At 52.0% G+C, this 23,933-nt stretch overlaps 1 protein-coding gene across 1 annotated transcript in view; it reads right to left on the reverse strand.

Moving 5' to 3' along the window:
• Positions 1-213: 213 nt before the first annotated feature.
• Positions 214-23,933, reverse strand: part of Atp6v0d1 (ATPase H+ transporting V0 subunit d1) — a 38,577-nt gene continuing 14,857 nt past the window's right edge. Inside the window, exons 2-8 of the mRNA XM_005318319.5 lie at positions 14,605-14,776; positions 6,110-6,288; positions 4,579-4,658; positions 1,412-1,489; positions 1,112-1,288; positions 937-1,014; positions 214-831 (exon numbers count right to left, since the gene is read on the reverse strand). Of these exons, the coding sequence (XP_005318376.1) occupies positions 670-831; positions 937-1,014; positions 1,112-1,288; positions 1,412-1,489; positions 4,579-4,658; positions 6,110-6,288; positions 14,605-14,776 (926 nt within the window). The 3' untranslated portion in view covers positions 214-669. The remainder of the gene's footprint in view (positions 832-936; positions 1,015-1,111; positions 1,289-1,411; positions 1,490-4,578; positions 4,659-6,109; positions 6,289-14,604; positions 14,777-23,933) is intronic.

A 23,933-nucleotide genomic window follows, 5' to 3' on the forward strand; every position in this document is an offset into this window, starting at 1 on the left:
GGAGGCATGTGGGTCCAACAGGGCCAAGACTCAGCTCTCCAGGCCCATCTCTGAATTTGAACTTCCGGCAGAAGAAGGGGCTATCCTCCAGGGACTTCCCTGATCCTGAGGAATCTGGGCTACTGATGTAGTGGTGGGCTCAGCAAGGGTATGGTTTTGAGGGAAGTTGGGGGTCTTGGAGAGATATTAGGGTCCAAAGGAGGCAGCAGACAATGGACTTAAAGAGGGCAGTTTTATTGTCTCAGAGGGGCAGAGCTACTTCCTCCATGCCCCAGGGACACATACACACACACACACACACACACACACATACACACTCTATCCTTTCCATGACTATGGGAGTGACCCTCAGGCTCACACTGCTCCCACAGGTTCTCAGGTTAGGAAGGGGCATGAAAGTGACTACATGCTTCTCAGACATGTCAGTAGCTGTAAACATAGGGTTGAGAGGACCTCATTGCTCTGGAGGGGGTCTTGGTCCATTCTTGGTTAGGAGGGAGGTGCCCAGCCCCTTTTCAGGCCTGAAAGCAGTCCCAGAGGGAGTCAATAAAGCTGGGTAGCCCCTAGGACAATGTGCTACCTGCCCCCAGGGCAGGCAGGTGAGCCATGGGTTTTGTCACAGCACACACAGATATACACATTTGCACTTAGGAGCTTTGGGTCAGGATGCTAGAAGATAGGGATGTAATTGTCGATCTTGGCGCGGTGGCGCTGGGCAATACACTCAGCAATCCACACAATGTTGCGACACTCCTGCTCCTTGAGCTTCACAAAAGCATAGAAGACACCAAAGTGGAACTGGTTCAAGAAGGCCAACTTGTTCAGCTTCACCTGAGGACAAAGGCAGGTGTGGTGTACATGGCCATGGCCAGACTCAAGCTTAAGCCACCAACCCCTCCCTATGCCAGGCAGGACCTGAAAGAGCCCTATGCTTACCTCATGCTCGAAGAATCGGTCCTCTAGGGTCTTGTCTCCAGGGTTGCTTCCTGCACCCTCAAAAAGCAGTTTGTATTCCTGGCCAAAGAGTTAGGGGAAGCACAAGCATGAGAGTGCTGCTGGGTACTGGAGGGATATGTGGTCTACCTACCATCCTCCCAGCCAGGGTACTCACTGGGTAGTAATCGGCCACGTTCTTGACCTGCTCATAGTCATCAGCCCTAGCCAGCTGAGCCAAGCCCTCAGGGTAGAGGCGCCCGCAGTGCGGGAAGAGCTTGGCACGGTCCTCCTTGGACAGCTCTGTGCCAAAAGAATTGATGGTGATGATGAAGGCGCGGCGGTCTGCTTCAAACTTCAGGGCAAGTGCAAAAACACAAAAAGAAAGGGAGGAAGAGGAAGATGTAGTCAGTCAGTTGGCAGAACTTCCCCCAGGGCTAGTGGGGACCAGCAGGCAGGAGGGTGGGCAGGCACTCACCTCCAGAATGGGGCACATGGCATCAGCTGTGGTCCCGCCCAGTAAGGTGCAGAACTTGTAAAAGGACTCCAAGTAGGCCTGTGTAGAGCATGGAGTTTCCTCAATGCAAGCAGGGAGACTCTGGATGCTTGTTAGGCCCCTATTCACAGCTCCCTCCTCCCCTCCTCAGCCCCTTTCATGATAGGGATTGGTCAGGAAACTTTAGGGCAGAGCTCCTAAAATATCAAGCAATTCTAATAGTTAATCAGCAGGCAGGAGAAGCCCACTAACAGTTTCTGACCAACAGTCTGCTTCAGGGTGCATGACTCCCACCCCCTCATCTCACAGAAAGCCAGGTTCAGAGGGACCTCCGTCTTCTTCCTGCACTTCTGCCTTCCTCTTCCCCAAATCTCCCAAACTTCTTCTTCCTGAGTCTCAGAAAGGTTTCCATGGGCTATGGAGCAAAGGTTACTCCTGAGAGTTCCAAGAGATGGCTTGAACTGAATCCCTGGGCCCTTGCTGCATCCTACCTTGCAGAACACCAGCACCCACCCCACCAGCCCCTAAGCATCACAAAGCAGGAACCAAATTGTCAATATAGTTCCTGCTGAAGGATGGTTATTGCCTATGTAGACGTCAGCCTCCCAGTGCAATGGCTGGGCATGTAGGCTGCTGGTGGGAACAAGCACTTCCTGCCCAGGCAAATTTGATCTGTTGGGCAAAAGGAAAGGACAGGTCATCCCAGGTCCCAAGTCCCTCCAAATACTAGCTTATAAAGGCTTCTTCTCCCACACCTCTCCACAGTCTTGCACACCCCATGGGTAGCTCTCTTGCAGGGGTACTCTTCACTCACAGCCCTGGGGTCCCATCTTTATGGCGTGGTCACAGAGACTCTGACTTTACAGGGTAGATCCAATTCTGCTAAGTTACGGAAGGGACTTGGACCCCAGGCTCCACTATTCCAAGAGAAAGGATCCAAGACCCAGAACTCCATAAGGACCCAGGCTTAATCTGGCTGGCAACACTGGACAGGCTGGGCTTGGGGAAGCGCCTGAGGTGACCAGTAGGATCACAGGAGGGAAGAAACAAACAAACAAAAAAAGGACTGGAACAGGTCAGGAATAAGAAGCCCAGAAGAAGAGTAGAATCCAGGTCAAAGAATTGTCAGGAGTCAGACAGCCTGGGGATAAAGACAGCTCCCAATCTCTACCATAGCCTGGTGTTGCTTTTCAGTCCCTCCACTAGTCAGTCCCCTGTGGCCTTCCCTGTGGCCAGTCTAGCTAGTTGTGCTGAAATCCTGAGGCCTACTCCAGTGGGGCCCACAGTTCCTATTTGTGGGGGAAGCCAGGTCTTGGGCTCCATGCCCACCTGCCACCTATTTGCTTGGCCAAGCTGTATCAATCCCTGGAGAGGTTGAACCCAGGGTTGAGAAGGCTGGTAGGATAGGCCTAGACTCTCCTCTGAAGGGTAGGGTAGCTAAAGAAACTGGTAAGACCCAGGTACCAAGGTCACCTCTCCCCCACACCCTGTCTCCTGGAGTCTCCCAGCCCATGGCTGCTGTACCAGCTGCCTATAGTTCCCACCTGCCAGGCGGCTAAGGGTCTACCTAATCTCCCATCTGTGGTCATTGGGCTGGGACATTGCCTGACAAGCAGGAGGTCCTGGCACAGAGCCCAAAGTGTTAGGTTAGTGTTTATGAGCTGATGCTTGGGCAGTTCTTGCAGGTGACTCCAGCTAGAACCAGTCAGGCCCAGTGAGGGTGTGGGTGAGGCTGGGGGGACAGCCACACCCCTTATCCTGTCTCAGGGCAAAGAACCGGCAACAGGCCAGCTGGGTGGGCGGGCACACTAGGAATGTGTTCTCTCTCTCTCTTGGCTGCCTGGGCAGGCTGGCCTCCCTGTTCGCAGGGTGGATGAGAGTCCTCACTTTAGCAAACAGGCTGAGCCAGGTGTGATCCCTGGTACTGCCAGTGACTTACTGTGTGGCTTCAGACAACCACCTTACTTTGCTGAGCCTTCAGTTTTCCCATTTTATAAATGATGACAATAATGTCTACTGACTGCTAGAGTAGTCCTGAGGATGAAAGTTGAGGATGATCTTCCTATCTCTAATGTGCTCTCCACACTATAGCCAGAGAGGGCTCTCTGAGTACATTACTCTGCTGGAAATCTTTGCTAGCTGACCTTATGCATGCGATAAAGTTCAAACTTTTGGCCTAGCATTCAAGGCCCTGGGTGACTTGCCCCTGTGCCTGCCTCTTCCTCTAGCACCTCCCCACTGTCTATGTGTAACCTGCACTTCCCACCTGTCTGTGCTCTGTGCTTTCCTTCTGTGTATACCATTTCCCTGCACCATCATGACCTCCAGGCAAACTAGGGCACTTGGACTCGGGCTGTGCCAAATGTTATCCGGTCAGTTCCAATCAGAGAAAGAGAGGACCCTTACCATGGAGACTAGACAGACACATGGTCTCAGGGTTAGGTCAGCAAGTCCCTTGGCCAGGGTCATCCCCAGCTCCACTTCAAGGACTGCCCATGCTGATCCTTGTTCCTAACTATAGCCCATCAAGAGTCTTGGCACTATAGCTCAGTACCTCATCACAGCCAGAGCCCAGCCTGTCCCAAATATCCCTAATGGTCCCTAGCTCTTAATCTCTTTGGACCAGGGCAGTGCTGGCCCAGTCCATCCTCTATCCCCAGAATCAGCCATAGCCTAGTGGAAAGCAGAAGGTGGGATGTGGCATGACTCTAGTCTGGCAACCTGAAAGGCTCAAAAAGACCTGGCTGCTCCCCTCCCTCTACCATAACCGAGCATACCACTGCCTTTGTTCAAGCACCTGTCCTGGCTGGCAACAGCTGAGATGGGGTAGGTCTGAGGGCTACGGTCTGAGCAGTGGCCTGTGACCCTCCTAAATGCTGGGAGAGCAGCAGTCCAGGAGCCAGCTCTAACAGGCCAAGTGGTAGAGTGCCAGCCACTCCTGCTGATCTTATCTGAGCCTGCCGCAGGCACCACAGGATGGAGAGCCTGTTCCATGAAGCTTTGCACCCATCACAGGAACAAGAGAGCAAGCTGATAAGAGTCTGGTACAGCTGTGTCCTTCCCAAAACCTCACATAAATCACCATCCTACCATACCCACAGCCCCACCCACCAACAGGTTAATCCTTCACTGCTCATGTGCAGCAATACCTTGTAGAGTGTATTGCGGATAATCTCGATGTTCATCTCATCAAGATCCTGCTCTGAGATGCAGTCCTGGAAAAAAGCCGCTGGGGAGGAAAGACATGGATGTGAAGGGTGGGAAAGAGGCAAAAGCCCTGATGATGTTCAATAACCTGCAGGGCCCAGAGGGCCCCACCATAAGGCCCATTGAGCTAAGTATTGGGGGGCGCCCAACCCAGCCTGAGATACTTGCCTTGGAAGTGGCAGAAGCAATACTCTGGGCCATGCGCACTGACCTGAGATTTTCCTGCCTCCTTGCTCCTAAAATTGATTTATAAAGGAGGCGGCCAGCCATAACATGATCTAATCGCTGCTGGGACAGACCCAAGTTCAGACCATGCCAAAGACAGGCTTGCATAAGAGGCCATGAGATTCTCCTTTCTCTTCTCCAGGGGCAGCAGTGGATTCAGGGCCTGACGCCCACTTCTCTGCATCCCCTAGGAGGACCTGGTGCCCACACTTGGAAATCCAGCCTTCTTCTCTTTAGGACAAGATATGAGTATAGCAGCTGGGTGGGCATGGACCAGTCACCCAGGGACCATTGCAGAACTGGAAGGAAAGGCCACAGCATGACAGAGTATCCTTACCCCTAGGAGGGCCTGCAAACTTATTGGTCTGTTCTTTCTTTAAATTTAAGATGGGGGCTGGGGATATAGCTCAGTTGGTAGAGTGCTTGCTTCGCATGCACAAGGCCCTGGGTTCAATCCCAGCACCATACACACAAAAAAAGACAAAGATGGGAAAACTGGAAAAAAAAAAAAAAACAACAAAACAGCCTAGAACTAATTGAGAGTTACTGGGAGAATGGAAGGCATACTAGGTCAGTGGGTATGGCTTGGGCCTCTCAGCTTTGAGCCCTGAGATTCAACTCTTGATGGCTTCCTAGAGTGGTGCCCTGGGCTCAGGATATTGGCTATGAGGCACTAGCTGGTTATGGCCCTTGTGCCTTCTCCACAGCTTCCTCTGCAGGCAGGAGCCAGCACTGCCTAGGCGGGGCCCTACAGGAAGTGTGCGATTCCCTTCCCTTCCTTGGCCTCTGACATGGACCTTGCATCCTGCCGGACATCGTCTGACCTGGCCCCTGGGACCTGCTTGCTGGAGGCAAGTGGAGCTATTTGCTTCCCTCCACTGCCTCACAGGCAGCCAGCGATTCTGTCCCTGCTTGGGGCCACAATCTGTCAGAGCTCCCAGGACTCCAATGGATCAAAGCTTTTCTCTCCCCTCCACAAACTTTGCCCTCTTCTGCACTCAGAGAAACCAGACTATTTCCAAAGTTACATGGTCTGAGGCAGGCCCTAGAGGTAGCCTCCCTGGCCCAACAAAAGCAACAGGAAAGGAGAAGTGGGGTGTTGAAGAGAGCACGAGAGGAGGAAATTAAGGAAGGACAAAGATGAGCAGCAGCAGGCAAGTCTGCCTTTTTGGCTCAGGGTTATCCTGCCCCCAACAGTCCACAAATCCCACACCAAGGCACCAGCACTGAGACCAATGCCCAGCTCACCCAGGGGTGTGTCCACCAGAATGGCATTGTAGAGCTCAGCAGGTGTCTGTGCGATGTTCACGGCCTCCATCTGCTCGAAGCTGCCTAGTGGGTGGCACTTGGGCACAAGCTCAGCAATGGAGCGCTGGTGCAGTGTACCGGTGATGAGCAGGATCACATTGTCAATCATGTAACTGTAACTGTGGGAGACAGTCAACAGCAAGATAGCCTATCAGAGTGGAGGCCTAGAAGGCCTGTTGCAGCAGCCATGTCCTTGTCTCCACCCTGCATGGGCCATTAACCCCTAACCAAGGGGTTAGGCCTCTCTTCAAGTTCTTGCCCCCTGCCCCCATCTCAGCACCAGGAGCACAGAAGAGACATGGCATTGCTCTTGTGGGGATGAAGGATTCTTGCCCCCCAAAGGATTGAGAGACAGGTAACTCCCCGAGAGTGTGAACAGTGTTATAATAGGACACGGGAACCACGGACACACAGAGGTAAGGCATGCAATCTAGCCTGGGAGTGTGCTCAGGAGCCTGACAGAGAAAAGGACTGTGAGTTGAAAGCGTATTCTGGGAAGGTGGGACAGTTTGTGCAGAGACCTGGAGGCACGCACTGAATGAAGCTGCATTTGAGGAACTGAGCAGTCAGACTGGTAGAGGGAAAGGAGGGGTGCAGCCACTGGCAGAGCAGTACTGCCAACAGAGAAATGTCTGGGGAAGGGGCTCGGGGCAGGCTGAGGGTCCTGGCTTCATCTCAAACACCAGGTACCCATGAGGGGGATATAAGCAAGGAGTATCACAGTACCCTGGAGGGACACAGTGGTGAAATGAGGAAAGGCTGAGAGGAAAGGATGGGGTGAGCAGAGACTTCTCCAGGAAACATCAAGCAGAAGCTAGTAGAGGTTCCCCGTGGAGGGAAGACCCAGGTTAAGCAGACCTACAGAGTTCTACTCCAAAGGGACAAAAACACCTTTCTCCCTAGGGCCCGAGACCAGAGCCAGGCATCTGCCCAGGAGGGTCTGGACGAGTCCCAGAGATCTGAAAGGCTGGACTCATGTCAGTTCTAGGCAGAGGCTACCTTAGACTGTGCCCTGCAGGAGGCCAACTCTGGAGAGTCCATGGACAGCAGAGGGGGCTGTGGAGCTAGGGAGGGTGGGGTTACCAATTCAGACTTGGCAAGGGACAATGCTCTGCTTCCAACCAAAAGACATGGCCAGGAATGGGTCTGGGAAAGAGAGTTTGTGTAGTCACCTATGAGGGTATGGAATGAAGAAGGGGAGAGGGCCCCAGCCATAGTCTGGCTGCAGTAGCCACAACGATCCTCTAGTCTGTCACCATGGATGAATTTAGGGTACATGGGAGCTGGATGAGGCCTCAAGAAAATGTCCTTGAAGACTAGACTAGCCCAGGGAAGGGTGAGAGCTGGGGTGGAGGCTGCTGTTCTGAATTGGGCCCTGAGCAGAGGTCTTATTCTGGCTTCTAGGAGGACTGAAGCTAGGTTCCTACCCTGGGACAGAATGGTGAGTATCCAGTTCTCAGGCTGTTCAGTGAGGGCCTGGTAGGAAGTGGTCCCCAGTAGTAAGAAGCAAAGGGAGGTAGCAACCCAGGGCTCAGGCCCTGGCTCAGTGGGCTTTGGGGATACTCCCATAGGGCCCTCCAGAGGGTAGCAGGAGGAGGAGGCCCCAGCTTCTGTCCTGGCCTGACCCCCAGTTCCCCTGTTTGCTACATATTCCCCTAGTTCCCCCACCCCCTCTGCCCTGCTATGACCTCTGCTCTCCTGGGCTCAGGGCCAGGCAGCTGCCCTCTCTCCACTCCCAGTCTGGCTAGGTCAGCTACAGGATATGCACTGAGAATACACAGTCCCCTTTCCAACTGAGGGCCTCAGACAGGGCCCATTTGCAGCTGCAAGCCAAGAGACCCATATGACCAGCCTCCTGCCCCCAACCCCACAGAGCTGGCAGAGTAGAGGGACTGCAGAGAAAGACTGCCAGAGTTTTATGCCTTGCTCTCCAGCTCCAGCCTGCATCTTCTCTTCCCTAGATAGCATACACTTTCTGTCCCTGATACCTTCTGCATCTCATGCACCTCAGGATAACTCATTGGCTTTTGATACTCCACATATGCCCTATTCAGTCCTACTGTTGCCATCTTACTCCCTGAGATAGCCACAAAGAACCTGCCCCTAAGAAAGTTCTTTTATGTTCTCACACCTTCAGACAGGGAGGAGAAAAGCACATTCCTTGGACCCACATTAAAACTACTAGACCCACTGTCAGGGGAGATGAAGCCCAGAGAGGGCCAATATCAGGCCCTGACAAAAAAATAAGGCAGAGGAGTTTTTCCCTACAACTGTTGTCCATATACCTTCATTCATGTCCAGGACCCCATATCCTGGCTCTACATAACCCATCTAGCCTCATTTTCTCAGAAGGATCCCCATAAGCCAGCTTCTTCTTCCTAAACCTCCCCTAACCTTGTCCATAACTCAGGGAGTCTGTTTAGGTTGAGGGTAAGGCTGGGATCAGGGCCCAAAAGAAGTGCCTTGGCACTCCTAAGGGTCCTGGCCTAGCCTCAGAGGAGAATTCTGTGGGAAGATGCTGCCATCTGGCTTTGCTGTTGTCCCTCCAATGATGTGGAACAGGCCAGCTGTGATTTACTTTTCAGCCGTGACAGCATATGTACAGGCCAGTGGTAGTCCCCCACCCCCACAATATCCTGGCTCCTCATAGCCTGTCTTGCTATAAACCTTAGCTCATCACAGAAGAAAATGTTGGGCCACTCATGGTTGTGCCACTCACGCCTTTCCAAGGCCCCTTTCTATGCAAGCCAGGCCAGCTCAGATGATCCTGTGCTAGGCCCAGCACTTCCCTCCCACTGGGCCAGCTGCGAAGTTGCTATAGTGGAGGACTCTGCTTTCCTCACCTGTCCAGTGAGGGTCATAATCTTCTCTCCTGGGAGATGGGAGGCAGGACAAACCTAGATAACATGGCCCAACTTTATGCCAAGGCTGAGGCCTTCAGCCGGCAAGGAAACCCTCTCTTCCTCTTTCTTGCCTGACTTCAGCAGCTGCCTCCCTGCCCCCAGAGAGCCACTCCACCATTCCTCCCCTCATTTGGCCTCAATAGAAGAAAATGAGGTTCCAGCTGGTCAGCATCTCCCTCCAGGGGAAGACAGCTGGGGAGTGGATGGCCGGCTGCCTGCCAGGCCAAAGAGGCCCTCGTGGAGTGGGGGTGGGGCAGTCTGAAATCCTCTGTCCGGAGGCCCTCCCTTGCCCTGTGCCTCCAAACTAGCTCCAGCCCCCAAATGCCTCAGGCTGGAGTTTAGGACGTTACTTCTTCCAAGAAGCCTTCAGAGTCCCTAGCCAACACTGCCCCTCCACTGTGCCCTTTGTTGCCACCTGCTGGAGCAGCATGTCTCCTCAGCCCTGGAAAGGCAGGCCTGGTGCTGGGGAGGAGGCCATGATGACTGGGTACCCCGGATAGCCTATCCACCCAAAGTCCCCACAGCAGCTCCCATGAGCTGCTAGTAACCGTATCTATACTCATCTACATTTGGATCCTGAAGAGCCCTGTCCAGCATAGAAAGTAAACAGAAATATCTGTTATGGCCTCAGCACACCAGCTCTCAAGCCTGTTTCTCTTCTGCAATCAGGATGAGTGAGTTATGTCTCATAGCAGAGGTAGTGAGGCTTTAATCTTCTCCTTATTAAAATCCTGCCCCTCCCCAGAGGCCTGGTTGGGTTGTCCCTCATGATTTGAACTTTCTAGGTCTTGAGGAACTCCTAGATATTCCCCCTCAAGCTCAGAACAGTGTCAGTACTGGCTCTACTGCAAGGCAGGGACCAAGTCTATCCTGGGACCCTGAGTCCACAGCAGGCAGGAGCCCCAGCCTGCAAATACCAATAGTTCACCCAGTAGCCCAGCTTTTGGACAGTGAGAATGGAGGGTCAGAGCAGGGAGGCCCAGGGAAACCTGATGCCCCTCTGTGACCAAGTAGGGCCCAAGATAGGGGTGACATGTTCTGAGAAGAATGGCAAAGTGTCAACAGGCCCTCTGGACAACTTGAAGCCACTATCCTGGGCCTCCTTCCAGTTGCTCACTCCAGCTTGTAGCGTGAGGCCATGACACAAGAGAGATGAGATCTCAGCCCCCACAGCTGGTGAAAGTTTCCCATACTCAGGTTCTGCTACTGGGCACCTAGGCTGCAGGCAGATGCTGCATACTGGGAAAGGCCCTGACTAGGAACTTCCCAGATCTCAGGCTCACTCCTCCCACAAGCAACTCTCCTATCTTCTCTTCTGGAGCTGACTCTCCTATGGAAAAATATCATGGAATGGCCCAAATCAAGATCTTCTCCAAAGCCACAAAACACAAACTCTATCCCAAAACACAGAGCAAGTCAGTGGCTGGGCCTGGTAGGAGCCCTTGGTATAGTAACACATTAACATGTTAGCACCATGAAATTGAGTTGGGTCATCTCAAAGCCACATGTTGATGGTCTGCTTCAAGGGAAACTGTCTATCCCTTGACAGGCAGTTGCCTCCACTGTGGTCACCCACTCTCTCAAATGACTTCTCCATCCCTATCTAAACAGGGAGTCTTCCCAATGCTGAAAAACCACCTCTGAACCCTTGTCCTGTCTGAAGCTGCCCACAGGCCTTTCCAGGAATTGTCTATGTATTCCCCTGTATCCTTAGCACTGGGTCTGGCCTAGAGCAGGTACTGGCCCTGTGTGTTGGCTGCAGGCTGACTGGGATCTTCAAGAGCACTGCATACTGTCTCTCACACAGAAGGACAGAGAAGGCCTTGACCAGCTTTTGCTTGCATATCTTCAGCGATTGGGCACTCATTACCTCCTGCAAAGCCTGTTCCTACAGGCTTTGAAGCTGTAGGCAGAAGCTCTGAAGGCAGAAGCTCTCTGAGGGATAGAGCTAAGTGACCTTTGTGGTGGTCTCACCCTCTATATCCAGCTGAGCCACCTGTCTGCACAAGGCCATGGCCCAGGATGGGGTATTTAGTTGATGCTTCTACCTCCTAGAGGACCACACTCTCCTCTCTGGGGACATTCCTCTGGTCATTTCTAGGTAGCTTCCTCCTCCTCAGAGGGGGTACCACACCTGGAGAATGTTGTGAGAGCACAAGGCTCATTACTCAGGACATGTATAGTCCCCTCAGCCTAGAACACCTTCCCCCAATTTTTTCCTTAAACACCTAACCCTCAGTCAAATAGGTACCTCCTATGAAACCAGTCATGAATTCCAAGTCTGGGGGAATCCCTGATACAGGCCCTATAGGAAGGCTTCTTCACCCATTTCTGCAACACTCCTCATACCAGAATGACCTGATAGGGCAGAATACTAGTGGGGGCTGGATGCTACCTAGGGACCAGGCCTAACGACCTTGGTCGCATGAAGGCCAGGACTGACTTAGTCAAGCCTTGTGGTAGACTGATAGGACTGTTGGAAGCTGGCTGGAGATTCAAGGGATAGGAGGGAGGGTGAAAAACAGACAGGCAATGTAAAAGTTTAGGCTCTATGAAATGGGTTTTTAATGATGTTAAAGAATGGGTTAGAAGCTGCTAGGAGGGAATCTGGAAGAAAAGACAACTGCATACACAGGAATGAAAAGGGGTGGCCACTCAGGGTTCAGGAAGCAGGATGAGGGGATCCAGAACACTGGTAGAAGGATCCCAGAGTAAAAAGGGTGCATCTTCCATTGAAACAGAGTTGTTGGGGAAGATACAGATGAAGTGCTGGGAGGCATTCTGGCTTTTATTGTCTTTGTGGAGGAGGAGGTGGGCCATCTGCCCAGAGAGGTGGAGGTTGCAGGCAGGACAGAAATGCTGTTTAAGATGGAGAGATGGTATTCTCACCTTTGGCAGGGGTCTTCTGGGTGCTGAGAAGGGAAAGAGGCTGCTGGGCAGAGACAAGCTAAGGCTAGCTGAGTAGGTAAGCATGCATATCTGGCAGCAGGGATGACACCCCCAAGGGTAGGCTTTCCCAGCTTTGCTCCCACTATGGAGGTGGAGGGAGGAGCTCCAGGCTGGAGGCTGCTGGGATTCCTCCAGGGCTGGGGGGCTGCCAGCCGGGTGGGACCATGAGTTGGACGGCCAAGAGAGCTGAGGATGTTGGCAGAAGAAAGTTTAAATGATGGACTAGGGATCCTCAGCTGGGGAGGGTGTGAAACAAGACAGAAGAAGTAGAAGGGGAGAAAGCATGGCCTAATGTCCTGCTGAGTTCTGAACCCATGTCCCACAGGGGGCCGAGAGTGGGTTGTAGCTCAGTGGTTACAGGCTATGTAAGAGAGGGGGTGTCTGACTCAGCAAATTGAGGGGTGGAGCAGTTCCAGGTGGTGACATGGCCTTGGGCTGCCACTGATAGGGGTGACTGAAGCGGAGAGCAGGGGAGCAGGTCACTGGAGATGACAGGGTCAGGGAATATGCAGCCACAGGCTCAGACAGGCTGACACGTGGCTGCTAACCTTTTCCCAAGTGAGAGCAGGAGTGAGTGGATGAGAAGGCTGTGAGCCACAATCACCCATGAATGGAAGGGGCGGGAAGTGGAGGATTTGGACAGCCTGCCACAGGATAGTGCTTGGCTGCTTTAAGCACACTTGGTGCTTACTGCCAACCTCCAGCAAAGAGCTGGCAGCTGCTTTGTCTCAGTCACATTCGGAGCCTTCTCTAGTTTCGTGGCCTGGCAGGCTGACACCAAGTCAGGCCAGGAGTTAGATGTACAGGCAGGTGGGCAAGTGGCAGCAAGATAGATGACCATTACCCTCTGACCACTATAGGGTCAAGCTTCCCTTGGCTGGCCTACCTGACAAGACCATAACATTCACCAGGAAGCTGAAATAACCTTGTGCAAACAAGCCAAAGGTGAAGGCTGGGCTCTGACAATAAACGCATTGCTTCCTGGTATGTCCTCAGCTCTGGCCTTAAGACAGGAGACACACAGGCCAGGCCAAGAGTTAGGTGACAGATGGCACTCTGCAGTGTGACCTTCCAATGCAGCAGCACATGATATACTCCACTTCTGGCTTCCTGCCCAAGTAGGTCCATGTTGGCATATCTTGACCTCAGGGGCCATGGCAGTGTGAGGATGGGCCCAGTTAAAATACTAGGGATGGGTTGGGGTTATGGCTCAGTGGTACAGTGCTTGCCTAGCATGTGTGAAGCACTGGGTTCAGTCCTCAGCACCATGTATAAATATATAAATAAGTCAATTAAATGAAGGTCCACTGACAACTAAAAAAAAAAAAAAAATTAAAAAAAAATAGAGGCTGCTAGGAAAGAGGTCTGTGACCTGGAGGGGGCCTGCTTGTCAGCTTGGCTCTTTAGGTGTCCCAGGCTGTGGCTGGCTCTTCCTTGAGGATGGAAACCTCTAGCTAAAGCCCTCATTTGAGCAAGTGGATCCTGTACAAGTGGCTGCTCCCTGCTGGGGACAGGAATAAGACCAGACAGCAGGCATCTCACCTGATACCTGCAGGGACAAATGGAGTGGTATGCCTACTCCCAAGGAAGAGGGTGGGAGCATCCTAATCATGGAATGGAAAAGCTAGACAATACCTAGCAGAGTGCAGGGAAATGCTTTCCCACAATAACACACACTCACATGCCATGGGTATAAAGCATACTCAAGGCTAATCTCTAATGACTATTCTGCAGCTGGGTAGCATAGCTACCTGGGGCTGGGTTATTTCTTTGTCTGCCAGGCTCTGGCTCATGGCTTCTGGACTGTCCCTGCAGAGGAAGCCTTTCTACCTCCCTGTGTTTGTAGGCACACATACAATGACTGCCCAGTCTAAATACCCGCTTCCAGCCTGTAGGCCTGGGGTCCTCTCCTCTGCTAAGCTTCCCCAGGAGCTGTAGAGAAGAGCCTTACTGTAGGCAGAGCCCCACCCAAGGGTTATTATGGGGGAAGCTGGTGCAACCAAGAGTTATAAACATGGGGTCCTGGCCCACCTGACTCCTATTAGCTTGGTCCACAACTGGGAAAGGCAGCATGGCATTCAGCCTGTACCCCTGCCTAATCTCCCTGAGATCCATGCCCTGATCAGAATAGATGGAAAGGGATCTCAGCCCAAAAAGGGCCAGAGGGCCTGCATGGCCTATTCAAAGAATTGGCTTGTCAGACCTCTGTCCATACCCTGACCCTTCACTGCAGCAGAAGGTGAAGCCTGTTGAGTGTTCAGAGTGAGTGCTGTAGGGTAAGTGAAAAAAAGAGCTCCCATTTTCCCTGGTCTCCCCACCCCAATCTCTTTAACACCAGGCTAGATGTTATAAGGAAAGAGGCTGGTGACCCCATTTAACGGACTGTGACCTGGAGGTCCAGAATTGTTGAATGACCAGTTCAGTTACACAGCCCATGAGGACCCTGCTTGATGACAGCTGACCTGACAGAGCTATCATAAAGTCTGACAGCTGACAGAGGCATGAAGACATATGGCTTAAGCCATGCTGGGGCCAGATCATGTCAGTGTAGCTACTCTGCCCAGGACAAGGGGGCTCACTCACGTAATGAAGTCCAGGAAGCTGGCAAGTGGCTCATAGGCGTGGTTCCTCATATGGCGGAACTCTACCACCATCTTCTCCTTGAGCCGGTCATCAATGACTGACACTGTCAGAGGCGATGCCTCATTGGCCAGGAAGTTGCCATAGTCTGTGCTCTGCAGGTGCAATTTCAAGTCTGAAATCCAAGGGAAGAGGGTGAGGACTAGCCTTATGGAACCTCCCTCAGTGTACCACGTTCCCATTCCCACACAATTTAGCCAAGCCTCTCCCTTGCAGCTCTGTCCTGCTGCTACCCTAAATTCCATCTGCCTGATGGCTCAGGGCCTATTACAGGGCAGCCAGACCAAGACCTTGGAGATGTCCCAATTCCTCAGGCTAAAAGGCAGCACATTGGCCCCAGCATACAAGCACAAGTAGAACAATTGTGCCCCAAGATGACAAGGTTGAACCTAAAACAGAATATGAGAAGAGCCCTGCATTCCAGGGCATCCCTTCCTTCAGATCATTCCTCAAATACCCCCTCTTTCAAGGCCTCTCCTGCAGTCCTCTCACTCTGTTCATTTACCTGTCATTTTTCTTTGTAGCACTCACCCCATCTGATACAGGGCACATAAGTTCCATGAGGACAGGGAGTGTGGGTCACTGTGGTATTCTAAAGCATAGAACAGAGTATGCTCTGCTGTTTGTTCATACTCAGTAAATTATTGCAAAATGAATGAAAGATGGGAGACAGTGGATGAAAATAGCAGTTAAGTTACTCCTGGATTTTGATATGAGGGATATGGCAGTGATTAGGAAGGGACATGTGTGCGTGCACGTGTGCATGCATTTGTGTGTCCACCAGTCAACTCTGGCTTCTGCTGCTTGGCGACTGCATACTACTCCATCCCTTGGGGAGGTTGCCAAGGGATGATAGGAGAGACTACACTTGTGACCACTTCCGTATGCTTCCCCAAGGCCTCTTTCATTGTCCTTTGGGCTCAGAAAGCCATGCAATCCTGGGATGCTTAGAGAAAACGGGAGGTAGAATATGCAACCTTTCTATAAGGCTTAAGGAACTCCTGTGAAGTCCTTCCTGCTGTGCCCCATCAAAAGAATGCACCCAGCATGCAGTCAAGTGTGCTAAAGGAGATAAAAAAGTACATGAGAGAGGGCATAGAGGGAGGTGTACAAGCTGCTGCGGTGAACACTGTTCACCTGTGTGTCCGGTAGGTGGGCTGGTAGCAGGCAGTACTCATGTCCTCCCACGCACTGACAGAGGACTTTAACCTTTTGAAGGAGAGTCTTCAGGAGGAACCTGTTACCTTCACTCTCACACTGCCATTCATGTCTACTCTTCTCCCATGGCCACCCAAGAGCAAACAGAAGAAAAGGCAAGATGATGTGGAGAGAGACCAATCTGTGCCACAGATCCTGCTGCCACACCCAGCTATATCACTCAGGGCTTCTACAATGAGCCCTTACTTTGGGCTCTATCCTTCCCTATCCTAACCAGTTTGGCTAACCCAGCTATTCCTAGAGTAAAGCATGGGGGAAAGAAAGTGCTTTGCTCAGTAATACTTGGGTTGTTGAAGTGTTTGATTATTTGACTGGTTTTTATTAAAAAAAAAAATCTCAACTGTAATTGATAGTTACTACCATAGTAGTATATTGCCTGTATTTCTACCTTCATAAATGGACTTATGTGCTAGATTTTAATAACCTTAACCTTGGATAAATATACGAATCTTAAAAAAAACATGGCTTATTTGTGCAAATTGATTGGTTTTGAAACATTGTTAATGCCCTAAAGTGGTTTTTGTGGGTGTGAAACAAATGGTAAAAATATTGAATTGGTTCCCCTTATTACAAACAAAGCCTGCTGAATTCATCAAGTCATGTTCATGCCCTGATTTTACATACTTGTGTCTATTAACAAACACTGTGATACTAGGGGAAAAAAAAAAAAAAAAAAACCATGGACAGGGCTTCTGTCTAGGCTCAGCAATCACCAAAAACTTCATTAGGGAAAGCTGCAGAATGAATGGCACCTAGTGGTCAGGACTGACATGTGGTATTCTGGGTCAGACTGTCTGGCAAACCTGTCTATTTATCCATGCACTCCCTCCAGCAAGCTGAGAGCCCTTCTCAGGCCACGAGACTTCTCTTCCACTAACAGCTTGGGCCTGGGGTCAGGAAAGATACACAAGGAGGACCCCAGGGTAAACCCAGTTCTCTATTTTCTGGGATAGCAAGTCCGGCTCTGGACCTCACCCCAACCTCCCAATCCCTCCCATCCAAATTACTGGAGGACCAGGCCTCCTCAGGCATCTGTGCACACCCTGCCCTTCGGAGCCTTGGCACATGCTGTTGGGAGGCTTTCCTGAGCAGGCTATCACCTCCCACTTTCGATCCTCATGAGCTCTCTTGCAGTGTGAAACTTCCCCTACCCCAGTCTCCACTTTTGCTCCACATGGCTCCTCTCCCTTGAAAGGCTAGTGCAGCCACTGCCAAGCACCTTTTCCCATCTCTAGCCTCAGTGACTCTCCATCCAATACCTGGCACTGGTCAGGTGCCACTCTTCATCTCAGACCCACTTTAAGTGGAAAAACATAGGTCATGCAGTAGACTCAGCCCAAGGCCAGGAGTAACCTTTGCATTGAACCTCCCAGATACATCTATTTCACAGGACAGGAAATCAGGCAGAGGCAAAATCTTGTTCACAGTTCCAGTTGGGGTGTAGAGGGGAAGGGATATAGTGAAGGCCTGGCGGATTCTCTAGCTCTGGTCTCCCCCAGTACTCTGCAACTCTTTTCCCACATTCTTCCACAGCCCTTGGCCCAGGATAGGCCTTTCAGGTACAAATAGCCAGACAGCCTTTAGTCCCAGAAGAGCTGGCTGATGGCAAAGGAGCTGGCCTTGCAGGCTACCTGAACACCCACTGCTGACCTGCCAGTCATAAGACTAGACTGTCATGATTCAGTGACAAGTCCCTCAAGCACCATTTGTGGTACAAGCCATTCCTTCCAAGAGAAACTAGGAATGTGTGCACATGAATGAGCAAGGCAGAGCCAGGCACTCTCCTTTGTATGCCTCCCATCTCTTGGGCTTAGTATGGGCCTCAGAGCAAACACCCCTCTGCCTTGGCTGCTGCGTTCTGCTGACACTGCATCTGGGGAACCGTGGCTCCAAGCACTGCTGGAATGCAGGCGGCCGGATGGTTTCTGCTGGCGTGTGTCAGATCAGAGCAAACCCGGGAGACTCTACTGAGAATCCTGCCCAAGGCCAGAGGAGTCTTCCTTACCAGGAAACTCAATTTTAAAAGCCCCCAGGGACAATGTCAAAGGGCCTTCCAGACCACTTTTCCTGGCCAAGCCCCATGTCTGCCTGTGACCCAGGGAAAAGCGACAGCCTGCCAGCCAAGAAGGCGACTTAGAGGGAGGCAGGCAGGCTGATCCTTCAGCTCGCCCACGAGGGGACCACACAGGGCTTCTAAACCAGCTCTGACCGGGGTAGAGAAACCTGGCGCCCAGACCCAATGGCGGGCAGCCCCAAGCCCTTCAGAGAGGCCTGGCCAGGGTTAGGACAAGGACGGTTAGGACGCCCTCTCCTCCCTAGCTTCCTGCTCTCTCTGAAGGATGTGGAGGAGGAGATGTGACTGGGGGCGGGGTTCTAGTACAGGAGGAAAGGCCTGGAACTTATAGAGAGCTTCGTGGGAGACCTGGCCACCCAGCCCTGGCCCAGCCACCAAGGGCAGCCAAGGACAGCAGGGGCTCTGGGAAGGCAGGGGCTAGTTCTGTTTCTGGGCCCTGGGCTCGGCAGCCTGACAGCCTGGTGACAGCCCTTGAGAGGCCCAGACGTGCCCAGGCTGAAGCATGAACAGTGTTCTGGTTAGAGCAGACTCGGGGGACCATTCTGGTCTACCCACAAGCCCAGCTGTCTACCCCAAATCCTCCCATCGGTGGCCCGGCACCAGGAGTGTCTGGCCAGCTTGGGATCTCTCATAGCAAGACTTCCTGAGAGACTGATTTCTCATGCTTAAAAAGATGTCATTGCTATCAGGAAGTTCTCTCTGCAGTCTGACCTAAACCCCACCTCTGAGGAAGCCAACCAATTCAGTTTTCCAGTGTCTTCAGCCTCTGCTTAGGACCTGGGCTTGCTCCTTAGCACCCTGGTCCCAGGACCTTCCAGCATTCTGCTTGCACTCCTGTTGAACTTGAACTCAATGTTCTGTTGACTTTTCCCCATCCCCAACTTCATCTCCTGGCACCACCCAGGTCTCTTGCCCCACACCTTGGCTGCTTGCCCCCAGGTCTACTCTCTATACCATCATCAGACTGAAATCCTCCAACTCCAACATATCACTGTCATCTTCACCCAGTGGCCCTCATAGCCCTGGAGCTAGAATTTTGTCTCCTCCCACAGCCTATGAGGCCCCATGCCCTCAACCCTTACTTTGCCTCAGCCCTTGACACTCTGGCCTACCAGTGCTTTTCTCTGGCTAGTGTCAACTTCCTGTCACCTCAGCTTCCTGAAAATGCTCCAGGAAGTCCACAGGCTGCCCTAGAGAGAAGCCCTCAAAGAGTAGGAAACAGGGCTGTTTCTTCAGGCTCAGCCAGAGAGGCTGGGCTGGGTGGGAAGACACACCCTCAACCTGGAAAGAGAAAGCCTTTGCCATCTCTCCTCCACAGGGCAGCCCTGTACACCCTGAGGCTGCCTGTGCCAAAGGCCAATACCCCGACTCCAGGAGGGTCCAGCTGAGCTTTCTGAAAGTACCTGGGAAGGCTGCAGCTCAATACCCATTTGGCGTGGCTATTTCTTCAGGGGATCATCAGTATGCACCAGATGCAAGCTGGTCCCATGGATTCCACCTGTCCCTCACTACCCTTCTGCTGACCCCTAATCCCTGGTCTCATGGGTCAGAACCTTTCAGCAGCAAGGCCCTGGCCCTAGCTAGCACTGCTGACTCCAGGCTCCCAATTAGTAGAGAGCCTTGGGAACCCCCAGCCTGACCAGTGCACTCTGCTCTGTGTGGAACAAAATATGGGCTTGGCAGTCAGTCCCAGCCAGGACCTAGAGGAGGCAGCTGGGCAGCCCTGCCCCCACTCACTTCCTGAAGGTTTTCCTTGATTCTGCCAACCCTGAAGGGGATCTTTGGCCCCTCCAGAGCTCCCAGGGGGCAGGTAGCACATGGCTTCTCCAGCCCCTTGGCTGAAGCAGCTCCTCCCCAAGGGCCAGGAGGGACAGGAAAGGAAGGTCCTAGTCCATACCAGGGGTTTGTTCCATGTGCCTCAGTGACGAGAAAGCATGGGAGGCAGCCCCCAGACCAGCACACTAGATGGAGTGGACCCTTCTCAACATTCACCCATGGCCTCATGGCCCACAGAGGGGTCCTGCTGGCCAGCTGGCCACGGTAGAGTGTGAGAGGACACTGTGTTCCCAGACTTCACTTCTGCTTTTCCAGAGGTTACTCAACGAAGCTCTCCTGGGGAGCTCAGGGGTTTTCAGGAATTGTGGCCCACTGAATGAAACCAGATGTGAGAACAAGCTCCCTAGAGCCTAGTATGCCCACTCTGCCATTCACTGCAAGGATGCAGGGCTGTGGAACCTATTCTACCACTCCCCTAGGCAATGGTTGAGGAGTCTGCTTTGAGGACCTGGATTCTACCTCCAATGCTGACTTCCAGAGGCTCAAAGCACAAAAACTCAGATGAACAGCTATGGAGAGATGGCCAGCCTAGTGGCCCAATGGAGCCTGTACTATCCTGTCCTTTTTGGATATATGTACCATGCCTGAACCTCCCCTCTGGGCTTGGAAGACCAAGGGAGACCTCTTCTTCACATTAGCTCCAAAGCAGATGTGTGCACTGACTGGCTAGATCTGCAGGGTCAGAACACCACATCTGGAATCTCAGTGTGGGGGCCACAGCATAGGAACCATTAACTCTGGAATAACCTGAAGCACAGACTGAGTGTCCTCTTCAGCCCCTGGGCCTCTGCCAGGGCTTATTGCAGGCTTCCTGCAAGTCTCATGTAACATCAGTTGACTGATCAACTCTGCTTTTGAACTCTTCCTATCAAATGCCAACCTCCTCTCCATCCTCACATGCCTGCCCTTCCCCATCCAGATCCCTGGCACTACTACCCCTAAATGGGGTAGTGCCCCTTGCCAGTGTATCTTCCATCAACTGGTCCATTCCACAGCCCCAGTCTCCCCTCTGCAGACCCATTCTGCTAGACCACTGATTCCACATGGCTCCTTAGGAGGCTGTGTAGAGGGGTTAGAAACGCTGAGCTTTGGAGATCCTATCCCACAGCTTGACCCTAAACAGCTTGTAGAATGTCAAATTTCAGACTATTTGGCTGGTCCCTGGTTCCTGCAACAACAGCCCTCAGGGTACCCACAAGGACAATGAACAGAGGCAGTGGTTTAGAGAGACCTTGAGCACAGTATATTATAGCCCATCCCTCTGGCAGACAGGATCCCACCCAGAGCTTCCCAACTAACACCCACAGCCAGGTGGTTTGTGTTCTGTACTCCAGGCTGTTGCTTATGCTCTCCTAGTACTCCTTCACAGAACGTGCCTGTTCCTCCTTTCCATGGGCTACCCCAACCCTTCCCCCAGGGCTCTAGCATATCCTCCTGCCTGTCATAGCCTGCCAGGGGACCTTGTGCAGCATGGGCATGTAAACACACAGTCCCCACTCTTGCTCTCCAGGGGGGGAAAGAAGAACAGGGCTAGCCCAAGATATGGGGTGTCTGTCCCCAAGCTCATGTGTTATCTTACTTACCAGCAAGACCACAGCTCTTGGCACTATAGGGCCCTGGATAGATAAAGGTTAATATCAAACTCTGTCCCACCTACCATACCCTGGGCTGCCCTAAGCAACAGTCCTAGGGTCTCAGGGAGCAGGCAGATTGTAGCGTAGTTAAAAGTGGTGCCTGCCCCATGGGAAGCCCCGAGGCTGGCAGGCCAGCAGTCTTGGGAAGAACCTGGAGTCTACTGCTGGCACAGCTGCAGGCAAGTTATTGAGTTTCAGTTGACTTAAGGAAGGGTTCCTTCAGGGAAAGGACAGTAAGTTCTCCTTTCTTGGTCCCTGGAACCGCATTTTGTTTCGTACTAGAGGCTTTTCAGTGAGGTGAGGCACTGGTGGCAGGGATAAGGGGGCTAACCCACAGAGGCTGCCCAGCTGACATCAGTGGTACTAACCACCAACATTAGATATACAGATCCAGTGAGAGGATCATCTCCTCCATATCCAGGAGGCAGCAGGATGTCTGCCTCGGGATCACCACCCTACTCCCTGCTCTAGGACAGGTGGCAAGTGGCAGTGGAGCCACATTTAATTACCTATGTATTGTCTCAGGAACACCTCATCCCTATAGCTGGGACAATGAAAACACCTTTTGCGTCCTATGAGGAAGTCAATTTAGCTGACAGTCAGAAGGGTGCCAGGCAGGCGATGGCCTTATGTGCCAAAGGGAGGGGCAAAACTGGTTACTGCTTCACCCAGGCCAAGTTCCAAAGACACTCTCTTCTGATAGAGCAGAGATCCAACTGGACAGCCTTCGCTAGCCATCTCCATCCTGGCCCTAAGGCTCCATGGGACTGGCATGTTCCAAAAGACACAGGGCTTACAGGATAGCTTCTCTAGTTCCCAGGCCATAGCCTAGCCCAAGAATCAGGAGACTCAGATTAACTCTGGGAGGCAGGGACACACCTCCTCTACTGCTGCCCTGCACTTTGACCTTGAGCAAGCTTTTTCCTCCAGGCTTGCCAATGCAATTGTAGAGTCTGCAGGTTGAAGCTTTGCATTTCCCAAAGACATCAGTTTGCCTTAGTATGAGTAAGAGAGGTAAAGCGGCATAGTCTGGTCAGGTGTCAGCCCAGGAAAGGCCAGCTGTGGCAGTGAGTTGTGCTAAAAAATTGACCCATGTCCACATTCAGCTCCTAGGTCAGCAGACCCACACCACCTGAATAATCCTGTCAGTCCTTGATGCTGAACTCTGTTCTACATACATAGAACTCTGGAAGAAGAATATGAAGGAAAGCTAAGGTTCACTTAGATGAGAGTGAAGGGTAACTCTAGGGCTGCTGTTCTCAGTGAGTTTAAGTCAGGTCAGGCTGGATCCTGGCTGGAGCACCCTGCAAATTCCATAGTGTCTAGAGCCAGCCCAAAGGAGAGAGTAAGAAATACTAGTTTTGCATTTGACCTAGACCCTGTAGATGGGCTCAGGTGAGCAAACCCCATTTGGGCTGTAAGGATATAATACTCTCAGTATGGAGCCCCATTTCCTGAAGCTCATAGAAAACGCACAGAGCCCCCAGGTCCGGTGGCAGAGTTATCCATCCCATGCCCAGAAGAGCCAAGAGGCTTGGACCAGGCAGGAAGTTAACAGCAGCAGGAACCACACAGGCTGGTCCTATATAGCATCCCAGGACTCCTCGTCCACCTACCCAAGGATATGCAGGGGTAGCAGAATATATGCCCGATTGAGCATTATCAGCACTGTGATCCTAAGCTGGACCCTGGAAGGTAGGTGGTCACATATTTGGGGTAGAAGTTAGGTCCAGATGGGAGGTAGAGGCAGGGAGTCTGGACTGGCCTGAAGGAGAGAATTTCAGGATCCTCTGTTTCCCTAGACCTGTCCACATGGAAGATAGTTTAAAGCTTAAAGACTTAGGGGTAGAGAAAACAGGTGAACTGTTACTATGACCTGACAGACTGTGTAATAAGTCATGAGTTACAACTCATCTGAATTCCTCTACTTCCACCCATTAAGCTCCAAGCTACATTTTCTATGAGAAGCCCTGAGGGAACAGTAAGGACTCCAGAAGCAGGGCTTCTTTGCCCTGATCATTAAGTCAAGGGCTAGGTGTACAGAGAGATAGCCCAAGAAGCTTTGAGTAAACAAATGAAAGAATTAATGGCCAGGCATGAGAGTGCATGCCTATAATCCCAGTTACTCTGAAATCTCAGCTACTCTAATTCAAGTTACTTGGGAGGATAAGGCAGGACTGTAAGTCAAAGACCAGCCTGTGCAACTTAATAAGACCCTATCTCAAAATAAAAGTAAGAAAAATTAAAGGGAAAAAAAAAACCCACAGAACATAAGAATGATTGGACCTGGAGCCAAGATAGGTGTCCAGAGACTAAGCCTTTAATTTTATCTAGGCCTCAATTTTCCTCATAAGGTGGTTGTATAAGTTATCTTGGGGAACCTGTCCAACTCTGCTACTGTTCCAGTTTGGTCAGGCCTGGGTCACCCTGACTCCCTGTAACACAACCTTTGAGGGCCATTCAGGGCTTCAGGTGAGACTTGTGGCCTGAGCACACACAGTACAGACTTG

The sequence above is a fragment of the Ictidomys tridecemlineatus genome, chromosome 15 (assembly GCF_052094955.1).
Source record: "Ictidomys tridecemlineatus isolate mIctTri1 chromosome 15, mIctTri1.hap1, whole genome shotgun sequence".
NCBI classification, from domain to species: domain Eukaryota; kingdom Metazoa; phylum Chordata; class Mammalia; order Rodentia; family Sciuridae; genus Ictidomys; species Ictidomys tridecemlineatus.